The sequence below is a fragment of the Antedon mediterranea genome, chromosome 4 (assembly GCF_964355755.1).
Source record: "Antedon mediterranea chromosome 4, ecAntMedi1.1, whole genome shotgun sequence".
NCBI classification, from domain to species: Eukaryota; Metazoa; Echinodermata; class Crinoidea; order Comatulida; family Antedonidae; genus Antedon; species Antedon mediterranea.
In genome coordinates, this window is record NC_092673.1 from 3,552,967 (window position 1) to 3,574,577 (window position 21,611).

The window sequence follows — 21,611 nt, forward strand, 5'->3', positions numbered from 1 at the left end:
ATCAACAATTTTCAAATAAATAATAAATAGAATGAAACTATTTTATTCAGACTATTATTTATTGATTAAGAAATTATGAAACTAGGTCAGCTTTCAACCTCACTCTAGCAAATACTGTACTAAATGCCTATTTTACATTATTTATGAGTTGATTTTGAATTAAATACAAATCTACTGCTACTGCAATATAGCATTCTTCAAACATACTGCGCACCAATATAACTCTGTTCGATGCATGCTTAAGCTGATCCGAATTATATCTGTGTTACATCCGCAGTAAGTGTGTGATCTGTGTTCTTACTGTACCTATGATATAACTCTGATGACATACAGTACTGTACATCTGATATACTTACTAAACTAAAATGTAAGCATGCTCTTTATAAGTTATGTTCAGATGGTCTTACTGAACATGAAATTATATGCGCGTCATACTTCCGATGAGCGTCCACACAATGCTTGATAAAAGACATTTTACTTGTGAGCTTTGAAGTAACGCTAGTTCACTAGCGCGTATCCTTGTATTCCTTGTGTATGCGAAAGTAGTACAGTACTTTGCTCATGAGACTTCTCAGCCTCAGTAAAATTGTCTGTAGTACAGTAACTGTTTAAAGTTGAAATAACTTACAACAAACAAACTGCTACTTCAGAGCTTATTTCCAACTTTCCTATATTTTTTACATTCTAATTTGCCATAGACTAAATAATAATGGATTGATTGTGTCAATGTGATTTTTAAATTAAAAAAGCATCACGTTTTAGCATTCCGTTGTTTGTATTGTTTTTACACCAAGTACAAATCTTGAGAAAATTAAAAACTGGAAAATATATTTTTTAACTAAACATTAAAGCATTATCGTCTTAAGGAAATTCAATGATGTTTTGTAAACATCTGTACTTTGAACGCTAAATCTATATTGCTATTTTAGATTATATCTTTACATTTTTAATATGATACCATTGCATGTCAAGGGCAAAAAGATATATCTTTAATTCATTTCCATCAAGAAATCGATAAAGTGTTGCCAGTATTATTAACGATTAGAGGAAAACAGATTGCTTTGTCTGTATTATCTAATAACCTGCTAATCTTTAGTAATTGTTCGTATTTCTGGCAACTAATCTAATTTCGTGTTTCTGTATTGTTTCATTGTGTAGTGCTAGATTGACTGTTTAGAATGCTTGTTTTCCAATATTCAAGATGAATGAATAGAGATTATCTTATTAGAGAAAGGAATAACCTCTTAAGAAATTAAACTCATATACATTTTGTTGGTTTTTAGTTCTTGGTGTAGTAATTCTTAAAGCAGATCTAACAAAGCTATAGGCTTACTGCGATTGGGTGCAGGTGAATCGTGATAAAAACCAAAACAGCAGCCCCCCCCCCCCCCATAACTTCTGTAACATCGACAAGGGCTAAATTTGAACCAGATCACGAGGGTAACCCCCACTCATAAACAAAGGTGTCACGGGTTCTTTAATGTGCAATGGGTTCTTTAATGTGCACTCGACCAATAATATAGTATATACACAGAACCTCTGTTTTAAGTCTTTTTTAACCACCATACACTGTACTACTGTACGGGAATGTTATGGTTTTAACTGCTAGGCCCCTCAACCCATGTACTGGTTTTAAAATGTACTGGACCAGTATATTTATACACAACTTGAAAGAGTGAGTTGGGAGAATTGATATCATTATCAATGTGGGGTTGATATTTGAATACTACTGTAGAAGCTTCGTAGAGGAAACATTTAGGGTGGGTGGTATGTGAAAATTGCATTGTGGGTAATTACGCTTTTACTCCTCTATGATATATATGATATAATTAATTGTAACATAAAACTGCATTTTTGCAAAATTGTTTTTTTTTTTACTTGTCCATATTGTAGAAATGGGTATTTTACAGAACACATTGTCAGATACAAATGTATTTTTTAACTGCCGACAGATGTGAATTATGATAGCAATTAAGTCTGTAAGGTGTTAACCATGCTAACATTAAAATATGCAATAACCATGACTGAGTATTTCTATTCTTCACAACTAAATTAAAGTGTGCCATTAGGTAATGGTGTTAACTGGTGTCCTTCCTCTACTGTTTGTTAAAGTTAATCAATGGGTTTGACAAGAATATTTGAATAATGTTAATACAATGGGAAAGTATACAGTATGACACAAGAACAGTGTTAAGTTCTGTACACTATCAAACTTTATGTGACGACAACATGTGATGTGCCCATATATGGACATGATGATGTCATACCACTACTATATTTGGGCATTTCACTACCATAGTGGATGACCCAGTGTAAGTAAGTTCTGTCTACACTATCAAACCTTATGTGACAAAAAAATGTGATGTGCCCATACTGTATACAGTATGGACATATCACTACCATATTTGAGCATCACTACCATATTTGGGAACAGACAGAGCGCATCCTTCTTTCCATATAAGGAAAAAAAAACCATATTAATACATATAAAACATTTTAGTATAATGTGTGTTTGATGTACGGTATATTAATGTATATATCTTTAAAGAGCTTTTAATTGTTTGAGCTGTACAGTAGGGTACAAATATGCATTTGTTGAAATGTTGCTAAGTTACATGTACACATGGCCCTTAGTGGCCCAACCCCCCAGCAAGGGGTTGGAACAATCACCTCCAAACCTCTGTTAACTTTTTTTTTTATTCTTTGTTGTAGTTAGACTGCTGTATTATATCTGTAGATTGCTGCTACTGTATGTGAATATACATCTAAAAGTTTATAATTGTTATTTTCATGAAATATTTAATTATTTATTTAATTAATTCAATTTCCGCAAACAATAACAACAACTTTATTGTGATATGGAGAGACAAAAGACTGAGACAAAATGCTTTTATTGAATTATATTGGTAGTATTTGCCTCAATACAATTTGTGTTGTCTCTTATCTTAAAATCTAATCTAAAATAACAATTATTAAATTATGGAATATATTTGAAAACATGAAAATATTTGTGTGCATGCCTGTAATTATTGATATGGCAGGTTAATTTTGTATTTATAAAAAAAACTAAGAGTCTATACAAAAAATGTTGATTGCATTTTACATTATACTGTACTTCATAAACGATAAGTAAACTAGTGTGTAAAATGAGACATATTTCTGACGTCAACTGTTGCTGATCAATCTGTAGTTTCTTGTGTACTGTTCCATTGACGTATGTTTGGGTGAATCACCCTTTTTTATAAAAAAAAAAAGAATTTATTGTTGTACGAAAGCATTTGGGATAAAATCAAGGTAAATTTTAACTGTCAAGTTAATACCAATCTGTAACTTATAACACTGATTATTTTTGTTGAACCTGATTACAATACTGTATATTTTTTACCCCTTTATATCAAATAATTCAAGAATATGCTGTGAGTTAAGGAATGGCCTCATTTAATGACCAACGCTATGTGACCGAACCAATTTTATTGTAGTAAAAAATAAAGCATACGTTTTTGTTTAAAAACAATTACTAACACCAATTTGGAAATGAATCCTTTATTTTAATGTTAAGGTTTTATATACATCATCAGCAGGCAGCGATATTTCTTTTCGTACATAAGTTGGGGACCCCTCATGAAACGTCACAAAATAAACATGAATATCCATAAGGTGTGACGTAAGAATTAGCTAACAATTTGTTAATACAAATGCTTTCTGTCTGTGTAGTCAAGTCAATTAGACTATGGACTTTACATGTCGATGTATGGGATTCAAATCCTTTCTTTCTTTATTAAAAACAAACCAATTCAGTGGCGGATCTAGCGGGGGGCGTGTGGGGCGTACGCCCCCCCTATTTTTTAAAGATTTTTTTTTTTTTTTTTAAATTAAATAGATTTTAAAAACACGTATCGTTTCGACGGTCATTTTCATAGTGAAAATAGTACGTCGGAGCACATCGTCAGCTTGATCGCATTTCACCAAGCATGTACGTCGTCGACATCCTTTGTGTACTATCAATCTCTAGCGTTACCAACGATCATTCACAGTTAAGTGTAAAACTAAAAGGAGCAAGTTGATAAAAGCCACGTGGTGAGCTTGGTCGCGTTTTACTAAGCAGGTCGGCATCCTTTGTGATCGTCACTCCCGTTGTAGAGTAGCGGTACGTACCTCCGACGATCAATAGAGTTTATGAAGTCACATGGTCAGTGCTACACTACGCGCCCATTTATTAAATACAATAAAAACAAAGGCTAGGACTGTAGTGCCTATGAAAATTATCCCGTTAGGCCTATATTTTATTAAAACATATTACTATTAAAATATTAACAATGCTGCATGCAGCATTTCATGACCGGGCCTTGTAGTGTTTTATTTGCTTTTCCGTCGATGAGTCTCATAAACAAATCGCGATGACAAAAGGGGTGTTTTGTTTTTTTCAAATCACTAAATATAATGTAATGATGATCGAGCCGGACCGCTAATTTTTAAACGATCGTTTAAACCAGGTCGTTGAATATGCCGTGATTTTAATTGTCAAAAACATGATCGTCAGTCGATGGCTCGGAGTTTCGATAAATCTCGCGTCGCATGTGTTGCGTGGTGGTGGAAAACACTCTCAGCAAGTTTGCTTCATTAATATGCATGAGACTCTGTGACGACCCGCTTTAACGTGACGTCATTTTACTTTAGCTGCATGGATGATGGATGCGAAGAAGTAGACGTCACCGCGATCGACCCGGCGCGCGTGTAAGAAAATAATACCGGCCTAGGCTAGGACAAGTTTATGCTTATATAAAAGCTGAAAAACATCGTCGCGTTGTAAAAATTTAGATGTAAAGTACAGGCAAGTTGTTAGCTTGCTTTGGTACCCTAGGTAAGTATCAGCTGCATGTTCCACATGTCGTAATTTGCGAGCTTTAGAGTGTTTGGTAAATGACATTATGAATTGTTTGTAAATCGTTTTAAACGACTTACAATGCGCTAGAACGCCAAAATTTACAGGGGCCTTCGGCCCCTGGACCCCGACCGGGGGCCCTTGGCGGCCCCCTGGCCCCCAGCCAGTGTTTGCTCGCAAACCTACGCCCCCCCTATTTCAAAATCCTGGATCCGCCCCTGCAATTGGCAGCAAATCTGCTGAATTGCATGGTAAGGGACAATATACATTCAAAAGACAAGTAAAGTAATAGTCATCATTAAACAAAATTATCGCAATTACAAAATATATGTAAATGTAAACATAAAGTTAAAAAAATATAGTCTTATTGCAAAGATATAGTATATACATTATTACTTAATTACAATATAAAAATATAATCTTAAATTTAAGTTGCAATGAGCAACTTCTTGTTACTTTATAGTGAGAAAGAGAGAGATTATTTAGGGGGTTAGGTTTAGTTATATTTAGGAAGTAGTATTCGGTTATCTTTCACATAAGGGGTCCCCAACTTCAGTTAAAAAAATCACTGGCAGGCACCCAAAATTTCATCTACGGTACCTTAACATAATGATGTTAAGCATGGAAGTTTATTTTATACCCACATTAGTGAAGTAAACGTGAAAAAGACAGTTTTGTTAAATATATTTATTCATTGGTTGCATGTTTGGTTGTTGAAATAATATTAACTAATTTTTACCAAGAAACCTTCACCAATAAGATACTACTGTATATTGAATAGCAAAGCAAAGATATTATTACAGTTAGGTGAACGAACTCCTATTAAAATATTCTTTCTTTTAAAAATACATATTTAATACCATACAAGAGAGATAAAAATCTTATATGAAATATTAATACACCCTTTTTACGTCACTGACTGACCCGAGTTCGTGTGTCCTTCAAAGAAAGATTACTGTTAGGATTTCCTCTTTCCCATTAATTGTGGACCCACAACACTCAAACTCATTTTGTAGAGTTTCACTTCTAAATAAAATGATGTATACTGCCTGTAGTATTAGTCAACAATTTAAAAATAGGTTTTGATTTAATTTGACAAATTCTGTGTACTTGGTGATTTCATTGATTTGAAATATCCATAGTATGAATTATGGCAAACAATGATAAAGTATTTGAAATATTTGTAATTAAATTATAAACAAACATTTATTTCATCAAATGCCATACAATTAATACAAAACATAAAATGCAGACCAACCTAGAAGTAAATTTGTCTCAGTTGCCATGGTTACAAAAAATAATAAGAACAAGTACAAATATGAAGCATCAATATTAATATAATATAATAATTAAAAGAATTAAAATTTCTTTAATTCTTTCATAAATTGAACAAAATGTTTGATTTCTTTTTATAAATAATAGGAAGCTTATTCCATTCTGATACTTTATAAATATTTTAATCCCTGTTAATTAATTAATTAATTAATCATTTCACAAGGAGGTATAGAATTTCTCTTTTGCCTATTTACACTTGAGGACTAAGGTTTCACTGTACAATATGCTGAGAGTGAGAGTCTCTTTGAACTTGTATAAATAATATTGCTTTTTAAATTTCTTATGAGAGACATCTCAGTGAGTATTAATATTATTAAATTCTAAACCATCCAGTGGTATACTGAAATTGATTAATTAATTTGAAACGATAAAGACGACGAAATCTGTGAGAAAGCTTTGAACACAGAACCTTCTGCTTTTGCAGATGTCCGAAACATTAGACCACTGGGGTTTTCATGGTATTGTTCAAGATAGAACACCACAAACCTATTTACAGTATTACTGTATTTTACAGAAGTATACTGCAGAAGCATTTCCAAATTTTCCACATAGAATTAACTAATTATAAACAAGTGGAAACTGCCTTTGTCCCTACAGGAAAGGATGACACTGTATACAATCTAATTAATAATGTATATTGAAAGTGGAAAAATTACTGTAGACCTTAATTCTTAGATCTATTAATTATAACAAGACCTTAGATTATTAATTAGATTGTCTAATTTCATACCAAACAAAAGGTAATAATTTGTTCTTTGTTTACAAATTCTGAGCCTAATGTATAGTCTTTTGTTATTGTTAAATATGAAAACAATTGTATCAATTTTGATAAAATATCTTGTAAATCACACAAATTAATTATTAACATTTTAGTGGGTTGGAAGGGGGGGGGGGGCGCTGAAATTGTTCTATGTGTTCACAACCCTGTTCTATAGGAGGTTGATTTATCTTTTCTATCTCTTCTTCTTCTTCATTTTCATATGGTTTGATGAATATTATTGTTATGATGAACGTTTTCAATAATATCGTTGGTTATTTTTAGACTGTAAATGACAATTTGATTTTAAGCATTTTATAATCTATCCTACTGACGTCACGGTTTAACAAAATTAAATGTGTACATACAGTAGAAATATTTTTTATTTATTTATTTATTTTTTTTATAGTGAAATTATTATTAAGTGGAACTTTATCTTTACAAATAACAATGGAAAAAATGATTTCCAATATCAATATTTTGTTATGTTCGTTACAGTAGTTAAGCAAAATAATAATCTAATTATTTATAATCTATTGTTTTTATTAATAATAAATGATGGTTTAATTTTTATATTTTTGTTTGAATTCATCTTCGTTTTATATATATATTCAATACTGAAGCATACTATATTTAGTGTATTTAATATGATATCAAGTTATTATTATATCTTCATGGCTTTAATGATTTCATTATAATAAGTGTTAATAATATATAGGAGTTGGATAGCCGAGTGGTTAGGAAACTTGACTGTCATACAGATAGACCCGGGTTCAATTCCTGACAACTCCTAAATGAGTACCTGGTTGAAAATACTAGGGAGAAAAAAGGCGGTGTGGAAAGGAACTGGCCACCTTACCACATAATGCCGAGGCTTAGTACAATGAGCTCCTAACAGCTCATTTCCCTACGTTCAGAGAACACGGGACTCACCTTTACCTTTTATAATAATATATTTTCTTGTATTTTGTAGGTGTTACAGAGACTGCAGCCTAGGTTTGTGGCAATCCATTGCCAAGAAGTTGGAGGCAAAAACTTTGAGACAGGGATGAATTTAGTGAACAACTTTATTGAGTATGTTTATTATATAATATACAGTAGATAGAACCTCTATTAAAGGGACACCTTTAGGAACCAACAAAGTTTCGTAAAACCGTAGAGGCCGTAGACGCAAAAAAGTTCGCGGAACTGGGTTGGCAAACTGTAGAGTAGGTCAAGGGTGATCGATTCATACCAAAATATTTTGAAAAAATTAAGCAGGCCAAGTGTTATAACATTCGTAAAGGCAGTTACTTATTCGCCGTAGAGGGCGTAGATGCAAAAAAGTTCGCGGAACTAGGGTGGAAAATGGTAGAGTAGGTCAAGGGTCATCGATCTATACCAAAATATTTTCAAAATATTAGGTAGGTCAAGTGTTATATCGTTCGTAAAAGCCAGTTACTTATTCGCCGTAGAGGGCGTAAATGCATAAAATGTTATTGAACTTTGACCGGAAGAAGTAAAGGAGGTCAAGGCTAACATGTTGATGCAATAACAACTCAATTAGACAGTTATTACGTATTAAAATCTGTTTTTTTATATATTTGTGACTGTCCCTTTAATGGAATTTGAATAAGGAATAAGGAACTAGGAACTAGTAACCAACTTCACAGACATTGTTTAAAAACAAATATTTTGTGACTTTTCACTTTCCATTTTAATGCATAAAGCCAAAAAACAATCTGAATGAACTTTCCCTTGTGTGTTTAAATGGACACATGCAAAATTAACATGTTGTTATTGAACGACATACTATGTGACGTTGTAAATACCAAAGTTCAAACTCAAGTTGCTAGTATAAGAATTGTGAGAAAAACAGAATCGACATTGAATAATCATATATGTCATGGCAGAACATGACAAATTGCATTTGATACAAAACTGTTTTTATTTAAACTATTTTTATTCAATAAAACTAAAAGCACAGAACACAATAAAATAAAGTTCTAAATCAAATTCTTACTTTAAGCAAGATTAAGGAACATGGCAAGGCACAGACAAAAAAAAACAAAAGGATTTCAATCAGAACAAAAATTGCCAATGCCCTCACCTTGGGGCCTACAGTAATATGTAGTGTATCTGTAGGACAACATTCAACACGACTAAAAACCCATTTTTACACAGAAGCAGTAGTTGCCTTTGAACATTATTATGGATACTGGCGCTATATAAATCTGATTGATTGATTGATTGATTGATTCATAGTGCTCTGTCTACACTATCAAACTGTATGTGACAAAAAATGTGATGTGCCCATATATGGACATGATGATGTCATATCACTACCATATTTGGGTATATCACTACCATATTTGGGCACATCACACCTTTTTTGTCAAACTAGCTTGATAGTGTAGACAGGGATTTAGTGCATAATTCTTCCATGTAACGGAAATAGCATGAAAGAGGTGGAATAAATAAGGACAACAATGTCATTCCAGCACACTAATTAGAATTCTTTTTCCTAGGTAGACATATGACATGTACTGTAGTTATTGTACATATCACCTAAACATCTTCATCCAAGCTACCAAGATATATTGTCGCATAGCTTTAGCACATGTCTGATTTAAGTAACTCAGACATACATCTCTTAAAGTACCGTTATATTACTAAGCCCTTTAGCTTCGAGTACATCAAGTAACTGCGGTATACCTGCACATTAATCCTACTCAAAACCCTTATTATTGATACTAATCACTTTGACGATCTCGAGTAGCTTGCTGTCGTAGTAGACATGGGGGAGGCGTTCAAATTTGATTTCAGAAATATCAATTACTTGTAAGTGAATGTACAGAAATTCATATTCTACTTCCAGGGTCAGGGGTTCAAATCTTTTACTTGACTATAAATGTTTCCCTTGATACTGTACTGCATGTTTCCAATTCACAAAGCTTATAATGTAAACTGCAAAATATTTTTAGATTATACATATTATCAAAAGACATGGAAATATTTCTTCTGAGACATGCAGTACAAACTAATATAAATTATAATATAAATGCTATTAATAATAAAAGTTATGTCATTTAATTTCATCGTCAGTTGTGTACTACAGTGTACAAACATTGTAATATTGTCAAAAGTCATGGAAATATTTCTTATGATACATACAAAATGTAAACTAAATAATGTACTTTAAATTCTATATAATTAGTCATTTCATTTAATTTCATTTTTCTGATTCATACATACAAAATGTATATTAATTTTATTAATAATTAGTAAGAGTCAAAATATATTTATTTTTCATTTATTTCATTTCGTCGTCAATTGCGTACTATGCAAACATTGTAAAAGATTAGCCTGGTATTAAATGACGTTAAATGGGTTTGTTTTTCATCATTGAGATTGAATGTAAACAGCATGCATTTATGTTGTTAATTAATACCACTATTATTAATCTTTTAATTAGTCTGACGTGAAATGTATTGAGCTGTACTGTAAACAAAAATGTTATTGAGACTGTGACTTATTAATTATTAACGTTTAGGAAAAATAGGTTGTAAGCAGAGTAAAGAAATTTAATCCCTATTTTTTTCTTTTAATATACATTTAATACTATTATACATTTAATTTATTTCAAATCATAAAGTCATTTTTTAAAAGAGGTTCCGTTTCATCCTTAGCCAATACGTTTGTGATATAGAGGTCACATGTGATACACAAGTAATGCTGTATCATGGAACTACAGTATATACAGAGTGATTTTAACTGTGATTTTTTTTTTCCAGAACATTATTTGGAAGTGAAGAGATGAGATGCTACAGACGATCGCATGTTGTGATGGATAAAAATTACCAAGCAACCGACGACTTCACGGTAAGTACTGTCCAAAGGCGTAATGGCGAGCCACTTCTCCACTCCCAAGCTTCATAAAAAGATATGCTTTTACATAAAATTTGAATGTATAAACAAACATACAAATGAACTGCACTGTGTGTCAATGGTAATTGAATATTAATTTATTTGTGATCAATATAAAAATATTAGATGGATATTATTAATTTTAATTAATTAATATTAATTATAACAAACATTATAAACCTATATAGAAAAACAAAAGAAGGTATATTAAACCAATTTACAAACTGGCCAAGAATATTGAGACGAATAATGATTTAAAGGTCTGTCTACACTATCAAAAGTGCGATGTGCCCAAATATGGTAGTGATATGCTTAAATATGATAGTGACATGACATGTCCATATATGGGCGCATCACATTTTTTTTGTCAAACTAATTTGATAGTGTAGACAGAGCTTTTTGCATACATTTATACTTTGTTTATTCAAAAGGAAAAATACTAATCTATTGTATCTGATCTGAAATCATTTGAATTTGAAACTATTTTAAAACATCTATGACTTTATTAAATATGTTTTTTTCCATAGCAACATATTCGACAGCTTATCATGAAACTAAATTATTCATATGAAAGGCAAAAGTAAAACCTGGCTTAAATAAATTATGTGTTCAATTTGAAACATCGATTTATACAGTTCATATTTAATAATTATAGATTTCATATTCATCTCATATTTTTATGCATTTAGAAGTGTATTACTTTTTTTAGTGTAAATGATTGATTTTTGTATGCATTACAGTAATATTTTTGTACAATATATTTTTATATGCAACAGAGCCTTTCAAATAATCCTTTTAAAATCGAACAATTTAGAAATCAATTAAAATAATTTATAATTGCTCTTTTTTATTTATTTATTTCATGGATTACTTTTATTTTTATGTGAAGCGCATAGAAGCTTTATGCATTATGCACTTAAAAGTCAAAATTTATTTATTTTATATTTATTATTATTATTTAAATATAGTAGAATAATTGACCTGATCTAACAATGAAAATAATTTATTTTTATTTTATTTATTTTTATACTAAAAATTCAAATTATTAAGAAAAACATTACTATGCATAAGAAGTGAATTGGAGGATGTTAAACACAATCAAACTTTATGTGACAAAAAAATGATATGTGCCCATATATGGACAAGATGATGTTATATCACTACCATATTTGGGCATATCACTACCATATTTACTACCACACTTTTTTTTTCAAACTAGTTATAGTGTAGACAGATCTTTAGTTAAGTAAAATAAGCAAATACAACATCCCAAAACAAACAGCCTGAGAAAAATGCCAAGCTCACAGACAACACTATCTGGTTCAACTTCTTGTATATTTTATTATAATTATGTATTTTGGGAGGAAATGGAGCATGCTATTGAAATATGATTTTGTCTCTTTTTATTTGCAGGCTTTAGGAAACATTTATTTCATTCATGATTCAATAGCATCGCCCAAGTATTATGATTTTAAAAGTAAGTATACTTGTATTGCATTGATATTCTGTTTATTCTATAATATACAGAAAATACACTAACAATTTACTGCAAATTTAAAGATAATAGATGGTACGCTCGCTTCGCTCGCGTACCATCTAGGTCGTGCCCACAGATGGTTCTCGAATATACAGTAATTTCAGCGTAACAAAACTGGCGATTTCAAATGTACGTACCGCAGGACTATAATACATTGTCGTTTACAGAAACGAATAAATAGACACGATGATTTATGTAGTCAACTAAAATTAGCACCCTGGGAATTACTTCCGAAGGAGAAACTTTTCACAAAATGAGTCCAAATTTTTGATTTGGACTCATTTAAAGAAACCCAATTTGTGTTTTGTATGTAACATTAGCGTTGAGGGATGGGAAAGCGGATAGGTACAAAGAGGAAAAATTTTTAAATATATTCTTTATCCACTCAGTAACGATATATTTTGTTCATGTTTTATAAGCCTATACATAATATACCTCTAAATACAGTAAAACATTTGCGATTTAATACTTTGTTAAAACTGTCACTGTCATAATCGATTGAAATATTAAAGTACATGTCACGATACACCACTACGACGTTTATATTTTTGGTAATTATTAATTAATACAAACGTTGTGAAGGAACTGTCAGTATAAAGTGTATTTGTATATAATAATGTGTTTATATATCTAACAGTAGAGCCTATCCACAATGTCAGTAATACAGTTTATTATTATCTAACAGGACGAACATTCACAGTAAGAAATGTTCGATTCAAATGAGGACCAAAAATAGTTATTTACAGTATTGTCAAAGTATTGCAAGTTTATTCTCAAAGGGCCCATATATTTACCTACCTTATGTGTTAAACCAAGGGCTCATAAATTTACCTACAGTACTTGTGTTAAACCAAACTCTGGCAGACTGAGAGATTGGGATGTTCCATTCATCGCAAATCAATACATTTGTATAATCGTATATTAAATCTATCAAAATAGTATTTTTTAAAGAAAATCGGCCTGTCTTCAACATTATGATGGTGTACTCTAGCTGTTCAACCGGTTTTCAGCTATTAAAAACAATTATCGTAGGAGGAGATAGGAAAATGCGAAGCCTTCTCGCATTTTTGTGGCGGGTATTTTTCAAGATGGACATCCATTAGACAGTGTATACCACGATCGGAAAACACCCCTATTTGGGGCAAATCGTTGAACCTAAATTCGTTTTAATCGTCAATAACTAATTATCTAACTTAATTTAATTAGTAAACAGGGTTACATCAGGTGGTTAAAATCAGTACCGAAAGTACGAACCAACTTTATATACCATCGAGTGAAAATTCTAGAAGTAAGGCGCGATTTACCGAATTTTGCCCTTACGTAAATTTATATATAGATATGCTACATAATTTCAATACAAAATTTAATGTCAAAAAGAGAGATCGATTTGTTTGTCATTAAATTTTGTATTGAACAAATAAAAAACAGATTTGATTTTAAACTATTTGCCATATAAGGGCACACTGTCACCATTAAAGCATATTTCCCACTTAGTTGGACGCAAGTACAATGGCCGCAAGGGAGTTGAACAATAACAAGCAACAGTTGAATGCTTTATCATATCATGATTGGTTAATTTACTTGGTAATGGTGGTATACATACATTGTTGGGTTGTGCCCAAGTGAGAACCAATCTTTAACTAACGAGAGGAACCCAATTGCCAATCTTGATTCAGGGGAAAATTTGTTGTGTCCCGGATAGGTATCCCCTTAATAGGAGTTTTATTGTTTGAATTGTCCTCCGGAGTGAGAATAAAACGTCGAGAAAGTCAACAGTTCCTTTCGGAACTATATACATGTGGTATACCGCAAACGATATATCCAGTTACAGTTTACATACTAATCATAAGATTTCGCGCCGCTCCTTTAGGCAGTTATATTCAAGAGAACAAATGCATTAAAAAACAGTTACCACGCGGTAGCTTATAGTTTACTACGGCTTAAAAAATGGGTATTTGGAAACTCGGACTGGGCATGCACACACCACAAAGCATGTCTGTGGAAAAAAGAGTCTATGAAAACATTTGCTGATAAATATTGAAATGCCTGTTGACGGTAGTTGAAATGAGCATCGTTTTTTCTAAGAAATATTTCTTGTTACAAAATTCCTTTTAAATATATTACCTGAATTACAGTATACATATTATACAACAATGATTAATATGATAAAAACGCATTAAACAGGTATGTATTCAGGCCTTGTCTTTTAAGGCGAGCGAGTGCGATCACTCACCTAACACACTCCTAAAATGCCCTTGAGGAGAGCGATTTACAACACGCTTAAATTTGGTAAACTTCTACACACCAAAATACAAACAGCACACCTACAGCACCCCTGAATGTATTGAGGAGTGCAATTTATAGAAAACCTATGATGTTCAAAAGACAAGGCCTGCAATGTATCTCTATTAAGAAACCACCTAATTGCATAATAGCATTAGGTATATTTATACCTGCAATTTTGTAAATATGTATACTCAATTTCATTGATTTTATTTGATTTGATCTACTGTACAGAATAATGCTAGCCCTCCAAATTTTATCAGTTTATATTGTAGGTAGTCAATAGTTGGGTTATTAATTTTAACAACAATTACTGTGTGGGTCACTCTGTATTCCACCCTCTAATTTGTTTTTGGCAAAATTTTGGTTGCAAGTGAGATTCTTTCACAAAGCATTTGTTGGGGATTTTTTGTCAATGATAGTTTTAACAATGATGGTATCGAGTTAAAGGTTAAATTAAAATGTCTTTTGAACACGATAGTTTAACCTACAGTATTATGAAGTGATAAAGACTACAATGAACCATTAAATTAGTATAACAAAACAACAATATGGTCATTTGGTAATTATTTTGAAATGAATCAATTGTCCAAATATAAACGTATTGGATCTTTTGACGTAGCATACTGATAATGAATATAATGAACTATTAAATTATAACAAAATATTGCAAAAATACGGTCATCTCGTATTAAATCATTTTGAAATGAATCAATTGTCCAAACATAAACGTATTGGATCTTTTGACGTAGCATACTGATAATGAATATAATGAACTATTAAATTATAACAAAATATTGCAAAAATATGTTCATCTCGTATTAAATCATTTTAAAATGAAGCAATTCTCGTTTCTTTCAACCAAACATAAACGTATTGGATCTTTCGGCGTAGCATACAGTACTATGACTATCATGAACTATTAAATTAAAACAAAATATTACAAAAATACGTTCATCTCGTATTAAATCATTTTAAAATGAAGCAATTCTCGTTTCTTTCAACCAAACATAAACGTATTGGATCTTTCGGCGTAGCATACAGTACTATGACTATCATGAACTATTAAATTAAAACAAAATATCACAAAAATATGTTCATCTCGTATTAAATCATTTTAAAATGAAGCAATTCTCGTTTCTTTTAACCAACTATAAACGTACTGGTTGTTTCGACGTAGCATACTGAACTCTTTATTCATGATAGCAAACCATCAAATTATAATTTTATTGATTTTCTCATTATTCACCTGCTTCTTATTCATTTCACCTTCCAAAATCAAATTATGTTAAAAACAAAATTGTTTGCCTAGTTATTCTTGTTTTCAAGATACACAATGGTATGATGTAATTTCATATCTTTACTTTCTCTCGATCACGTTCATAGTTATCGTAAAAGCGTAGCTGAGCTTTTCTTTAGGATCCTTACAAAATAAATTAGTTTTTGTTTATTCAATACTTTTTATTATCAACACATTAGTAATAGTATTCATTATATTAACAAGTTTGATAGTAATTTAAAACATACAGTAGTATGTGGGGAAGGAAGCCTAAATAAATTACGCCTGGGCTTCCAGAAATAAGGGAAGTACAGTAACAAAAGTGTCTGTCTACACTATCAAATTAGTTTGACAAAAAAAGTGTGATGTCCAAATATGGTTGTGATATGACCAAATATGGTAGTGATATGACATCATCATGTGCATATACTGTACATGGGCACATCACATTTTTTTGTCACATAAAGTTTGATAGTGTGGACAGAGCTTTAGAATGGCTGCAAAATCAGTGAATAGATTTCATGTAGAATTCTACTATAGTTAAGTGGAATTTCTAGTTTTATCTCCTTATTTTACTATAGTTTGTATTATATATTGAATTAAATTAGTTTGGAAATATGAATCCTCTTCGTATGGATATCCCGTATATAGTATACTTTGCAACCAGATTTAAAAACCCTGATTTTTATCCCATTCCTAATTTTTAATAAATGTTGTAACTGTGGTCATATATGAGAATATGTATTATACTCATACAGTACATTTCTACACATGTCCATTGATCCTGAACATTAACTCGGCTGCTATTGTACTATTCTTACAGCATAATTATAATAATTGGTATCTGATAAATGTCGAAGGACGACACTATTATGAAATGTAAACAAATTTGTTTTTAATTACCGATCTTGCAATAGCATATGTTAATACTAAGTTCATGGTTGAGTTGTTCATTCAGTAAAGCTGGCAATTATTTTAATTACAGAAAAATAATTTTAATTTTTGTTAGTACTGTATACAGTACCTACAAAAATAAAAAAAAATAGTTTAATAAATAAATATACAGTAGAGCCTGTATTAGGGGTATATTATTCACACCCAACTTAGTGTTAAAACATATGTCCCTCCTTGTACTGTTCTTTTTGTGGCCCATGTTGAGAGGTCTTCCTTTTAAATTCTAGAAAATAGACACTTTATGAACATACAGGAATATACAGGTTATCAAAGATTCTCCCCCGCCCCCCCCCCCCCCAAAAAAAACCCATGAAAAATGAAGATAGTTAAATCAGAATTTAAATGGGTTATTTTTTAGTTTTAATAAATGTAATCACTTCCATAAAAAAAATGTTTTCTCCTATAAAATGACAAAATAAATGGTCAAAGCCAATTTTACTGATATTTTGCTTTAAATTACAGTTTTTTTCAGGTAAATACATTTTTTTTCCAATTCAATTTTTGTTCAAAGTGGATAACTATTATGTGACATTAAAATGGCATATTCAACAACAATTAAAAAAATTATATTTTCAGGGGACAATATATCTTTAATTCTTTGAGATGTAAAATTATGTTCATTCTTTTTACTCTGTAATAACTTTGGTATTGATTACAATCATGTCACATTTGATGAATAATTATGCATATTTTCTCTAAACCTTCTTCCCTATAGGGAAGATTTGCTTTTAGTATTAAATTTGCAGAAAACCATGGTAACTTGATTAAACAACACCGATCAATATTATTGACACATCTAGTTGATATTGTCTCAATGATATTGGAATAAGAATGCCTACTGTAGGTGGATTATATTAAAGTCTTTGACCGTAAAGAATGGTATTATTAACAAAGAGAAAGGATTGTACAATTCCTGACGTTCAATTTCTCAATGTTTCTTCATCGTACACATTATGGTACACATTGTACGTTCTATAGTTTATAGTAATGCTTTTACCATATTAGGTAAAACAGAGTGACTGTTGTTGAATATTTATTTGAATGCTGTCTCAACTACAGTTAATGGTAGTGAACAGAAAGATACAAAAAGGCCATGTGATATATAGTATACCTTCATCAAATAGATAGTGCGATTATTAATTGAGGACTGGTTTGAATAACAACTGTTGACAATTTTACTTTTATTTAGGATTTGTACGTCCATAGTTACAAAATAAATTGCAATAAAGTGTAAATATAATAACAAAAAAAAAGACATCGGTATCACACTATCTCAGGATCTCAAACATTGTGTTATGTAGCCTGGATAATGTATTAATTGTTATTTACTCAATTAAAAAGATTATAAAAATGATCACGCTAGTAATCGCTCACTCTCAAGTAAATGGTAGCTATTATATATAGTACAGTATGAATTCCTTTTATTAGTAACTGTATTTTTTAATTTTGGACTATGTTCATGATACAATTCAACAATAAATGTATTTAACTCACGTCATGTGCGTACATTTTGTGTTTCGGCGGATAATCTATGTAACTTGTCCAAATTGATGAGTTCAAATCTATTTTATGTTACTATTTCATAGCTGTTCTTATGCCGTTGTGACATTTAAGTACCGAATCATAAAATAAACACAGTCCGCTCCGGAGACAGCGTCAGGCGGGGAGTTTGACTGGGGCGGTACATCTGTCAAATGGTAACGCAGGTGTCCTAAGGCGAGCTCAGCGAGGACGGAAACCTCGCGTAGAGCAAAAGGGCAAAAGCTCGCTTGATTTTGATAAACACATTAGAAACTAAAAGAATAGTTTTTAAATGTTAATGCTTTTTGCTATGTGTTTCTCCATGAAATAGAAGATGCATATAGCCTGCACTGTCACCTTGGAATATTCATTTGAATTTTATTTAATTTTCATTGAACAGCTCCGATCAATAATGTGAAAAGTTAGAATATTCACATTAATTTGACAACGGTTTCTGTTCAGTATCTGGCTGTTCGTGGCAACTGTTTATTATCTGAGTTAAGCTTGAGAAGTATCCAGCCGCAGTGGCCGGAATGGACTTGAACTCTGTGTGAACTTAATCAATGTTTTATTTATAGTTTAATAATAAAAAAAAAAATCTTTCCTTTAATATAGCCATTATAATGTTATTTCACTCCAGTTGAAAACCGACGGTTTTCCGACGGCATTATTATGTGCGACATGTGGAATAGATTTTTTACTTACTTACATTTATTTATTAGAATAATATATTGTTATGTGTTATGATATGAACTTAGTTCTGAAATAAAAGTGAATTGAATTGAATACTATTTTATTATTTATTACAGTATATTTCTGTTAGTGTTATATTTCATAGTGTTTAATCTTCATCATGTGATGGTTGCTTTCCTTTTGTTGTTTGGGATTTATTAATAGATAATTATAAATAATGGGGTTTTTTTTCTTAATTACAGGTAAAGAATTTAGAGAATGCGAAGGTCATGTCCGATATTTGGATAATTTATCACAAAGCACGAGCCACGAAAAAATGAAATTCCCTAAGAATTTATTCCCAGAGGTAAGGGTTGTTTATATATGCCATGAATTAATGTTTCTCTCAAATAAATAATGACTTTTTTGCACTATCCAGTAACATAGCCATCTGCACATGATTAGAAGTCAATCAGCGATTTCTGCGATTACAACAAATTCACAAATTAGTACAATCACAGAATTCATATTGATTTCAAGCAAGTGCAGATGTCTGTATGCCTAATGCTTCACTGCGCTAACATTCAGTGTTATTGAGAATCTGTATTATGGCCAAAATTCAGTTTGCACTAGCCGTAGGAGAGTATATCATTATAATTTTGTCCATGTGGACACAGCTTTACTAGGATAGTACTATGTACAGTTGCCGCATTGAGCATTGCACTGTATTTTTCGGTCTCTACTGTTCATATTAAATGCGTGTCAACACACGCCATTTAATATACAACACACGCCATTTAATATACAACACACGCCATTTAATATACAGACAGTTGCTGAATGCATTGTCGTGGCATGATCAAGTGATGATTTTAATCATCTTAAAATATCAGTCTTTGATAACCAAAAAAAATAAATAAATAAAACACCTACAAAAATTTAAGTTAATGAGGAAATGAAAGTTTTTTTAGGTACTAAACTAAGACATTTTCGTTTTTTGTTTCATATTTAGTCACACTGACACATTTCTGGATAATTTTTAAGTCTATTTTTATTAAAAATGAATTATCTACGATACAGTAGTTTTATGTATAGTATCTTTGTTCAGTTTATATACCAGCTATATATTAATGTGGTATATACAGTAGCTCTATATTATGTACAGTATAGTGTATATATATCGTTATTAGTATTGTTTACATATATTTAATATTAAGTATAGGTCATATAGATGTCTATAATCAATAATCAATAGTTGACTATTGATTTGTCAATCAGTAATTTGATCTTCTGGTTTAAATATGTTTAATGTAATTATGATTAAAAAACAGAATAAATTGAAAGTGAAAAAAGAACTTTAGAATCTTATTAAATATCCACCAATATCCATCAATTCCCATCAATACCCACCAATACCCATCAATACCCATCAATACCCATCAATTCCCATCAATTCCCACCAATATCCATCAATTCCCATCAATACCCATCAATTCCCATCAATACCCACCAATATCCACCAATATCCATCAATTCCCATCAATACCCATCAATACCCACCAATTCCCATCAATTCCCATCAATACCCACCAATATCCACCAATATCCACCAATACCCATCAATTCCCATCAATACCCACCAATATCCATCAATACCCACCAATACCCATCAATTCCCACCAATACCCATCAATTCCCATCAATACCCACCAATATCCACCAATACCCACCAATACCCATCAATTCCCATCAATTCCCATCAATACCCACCAATATCCATCAATATCCATCAATTCCCATCAATACCCACCAATACCCATCAATTCCCATCAATTCCCATCAATACCCACCAATATCCACCAATATCCACCAATACCCATCAATACCCACCAATACCCATCAATTCCCATCAATACCCACCAATATCCATCAATTCCCATTAATTTCAATCAATACCTATCAATTCCAATCAATACCCATCAATGCCCATCAATTCCCATCAATATCAATCAGTACTCACCAATACCAACCAGTATCCATCAATTCCCATCAATTCCAATCAATAGCCACCAATATCCATCAATATCCATCAATTCCCACCAATATCCATCAATTCCCATAATTCCAATTTATATCCATCAATTCCCATCAATATCCATCAATACCCATCAATACCCACTAATTCCCACCAATACCCATTAATACCCACCAATTCCCACCAATATCTATCAATTCCCATTAATTCCAATTAATACCCATCAATTCCCATCAATATTCATCAATTCCCAATAATTCCAATCAATGCCCATCAATTCCCATCAATACTCACCAATACCAACCAGTATCCATCAATTCCCATCAATTCCAATCAATTCCCATCAATACCCACCAATATCCATCAATTCCCATCAATACCCATCAATACCCATAAATACCCATCAACTACTTTGGAATCTCTCGACAACTTAATGCTTAGTATTCCTTA

At 31.5% G+C, this 21,611-nt stretch overlaps 1 protein-coding gene across 6 annotated transcripts in view; it reads left to right on the top strand.

Annotated features, from left to right (window-relative positions):
• LOC140046318 (inositol polyphosphate-5-phosphatase A-like) overlaps positions 1 to 21,611 on the top strand; it is a 44,258-nt gene that overhangs the window by 7,393 nt on the left and 15,254 nt on the right. For all 6 annotated transcript variants that reach the window (XR_011844759.1, XR_011844758.1, XM_072090916.1 and 3 more), the window contains exons 4-7: positions 7,948 to 8,048; positions 10,748 to 10,835; positions 12,294 to 12,357; positions 19,390 to 19,493. Coding sequence is in view for 4 of the 6 variants with exons in the window: in XM_072090916.1 (XP_071947017.1) it covers positions 7,948 to 8,048; positions 10,748 to 10,835; positions 12,294 to 12,357; positions 19,390 to 19,493 (357 nt within the window). In the remaining 2 variants the exon portion in view is untranslated. The remainder of the gene's footprint in view (positions 1 to 7,947; positions 8,049 to 10,747; positions 10,836 to 12,293; positions 12,358 to 19,389; positions 19,494 to 21,611) is intronic.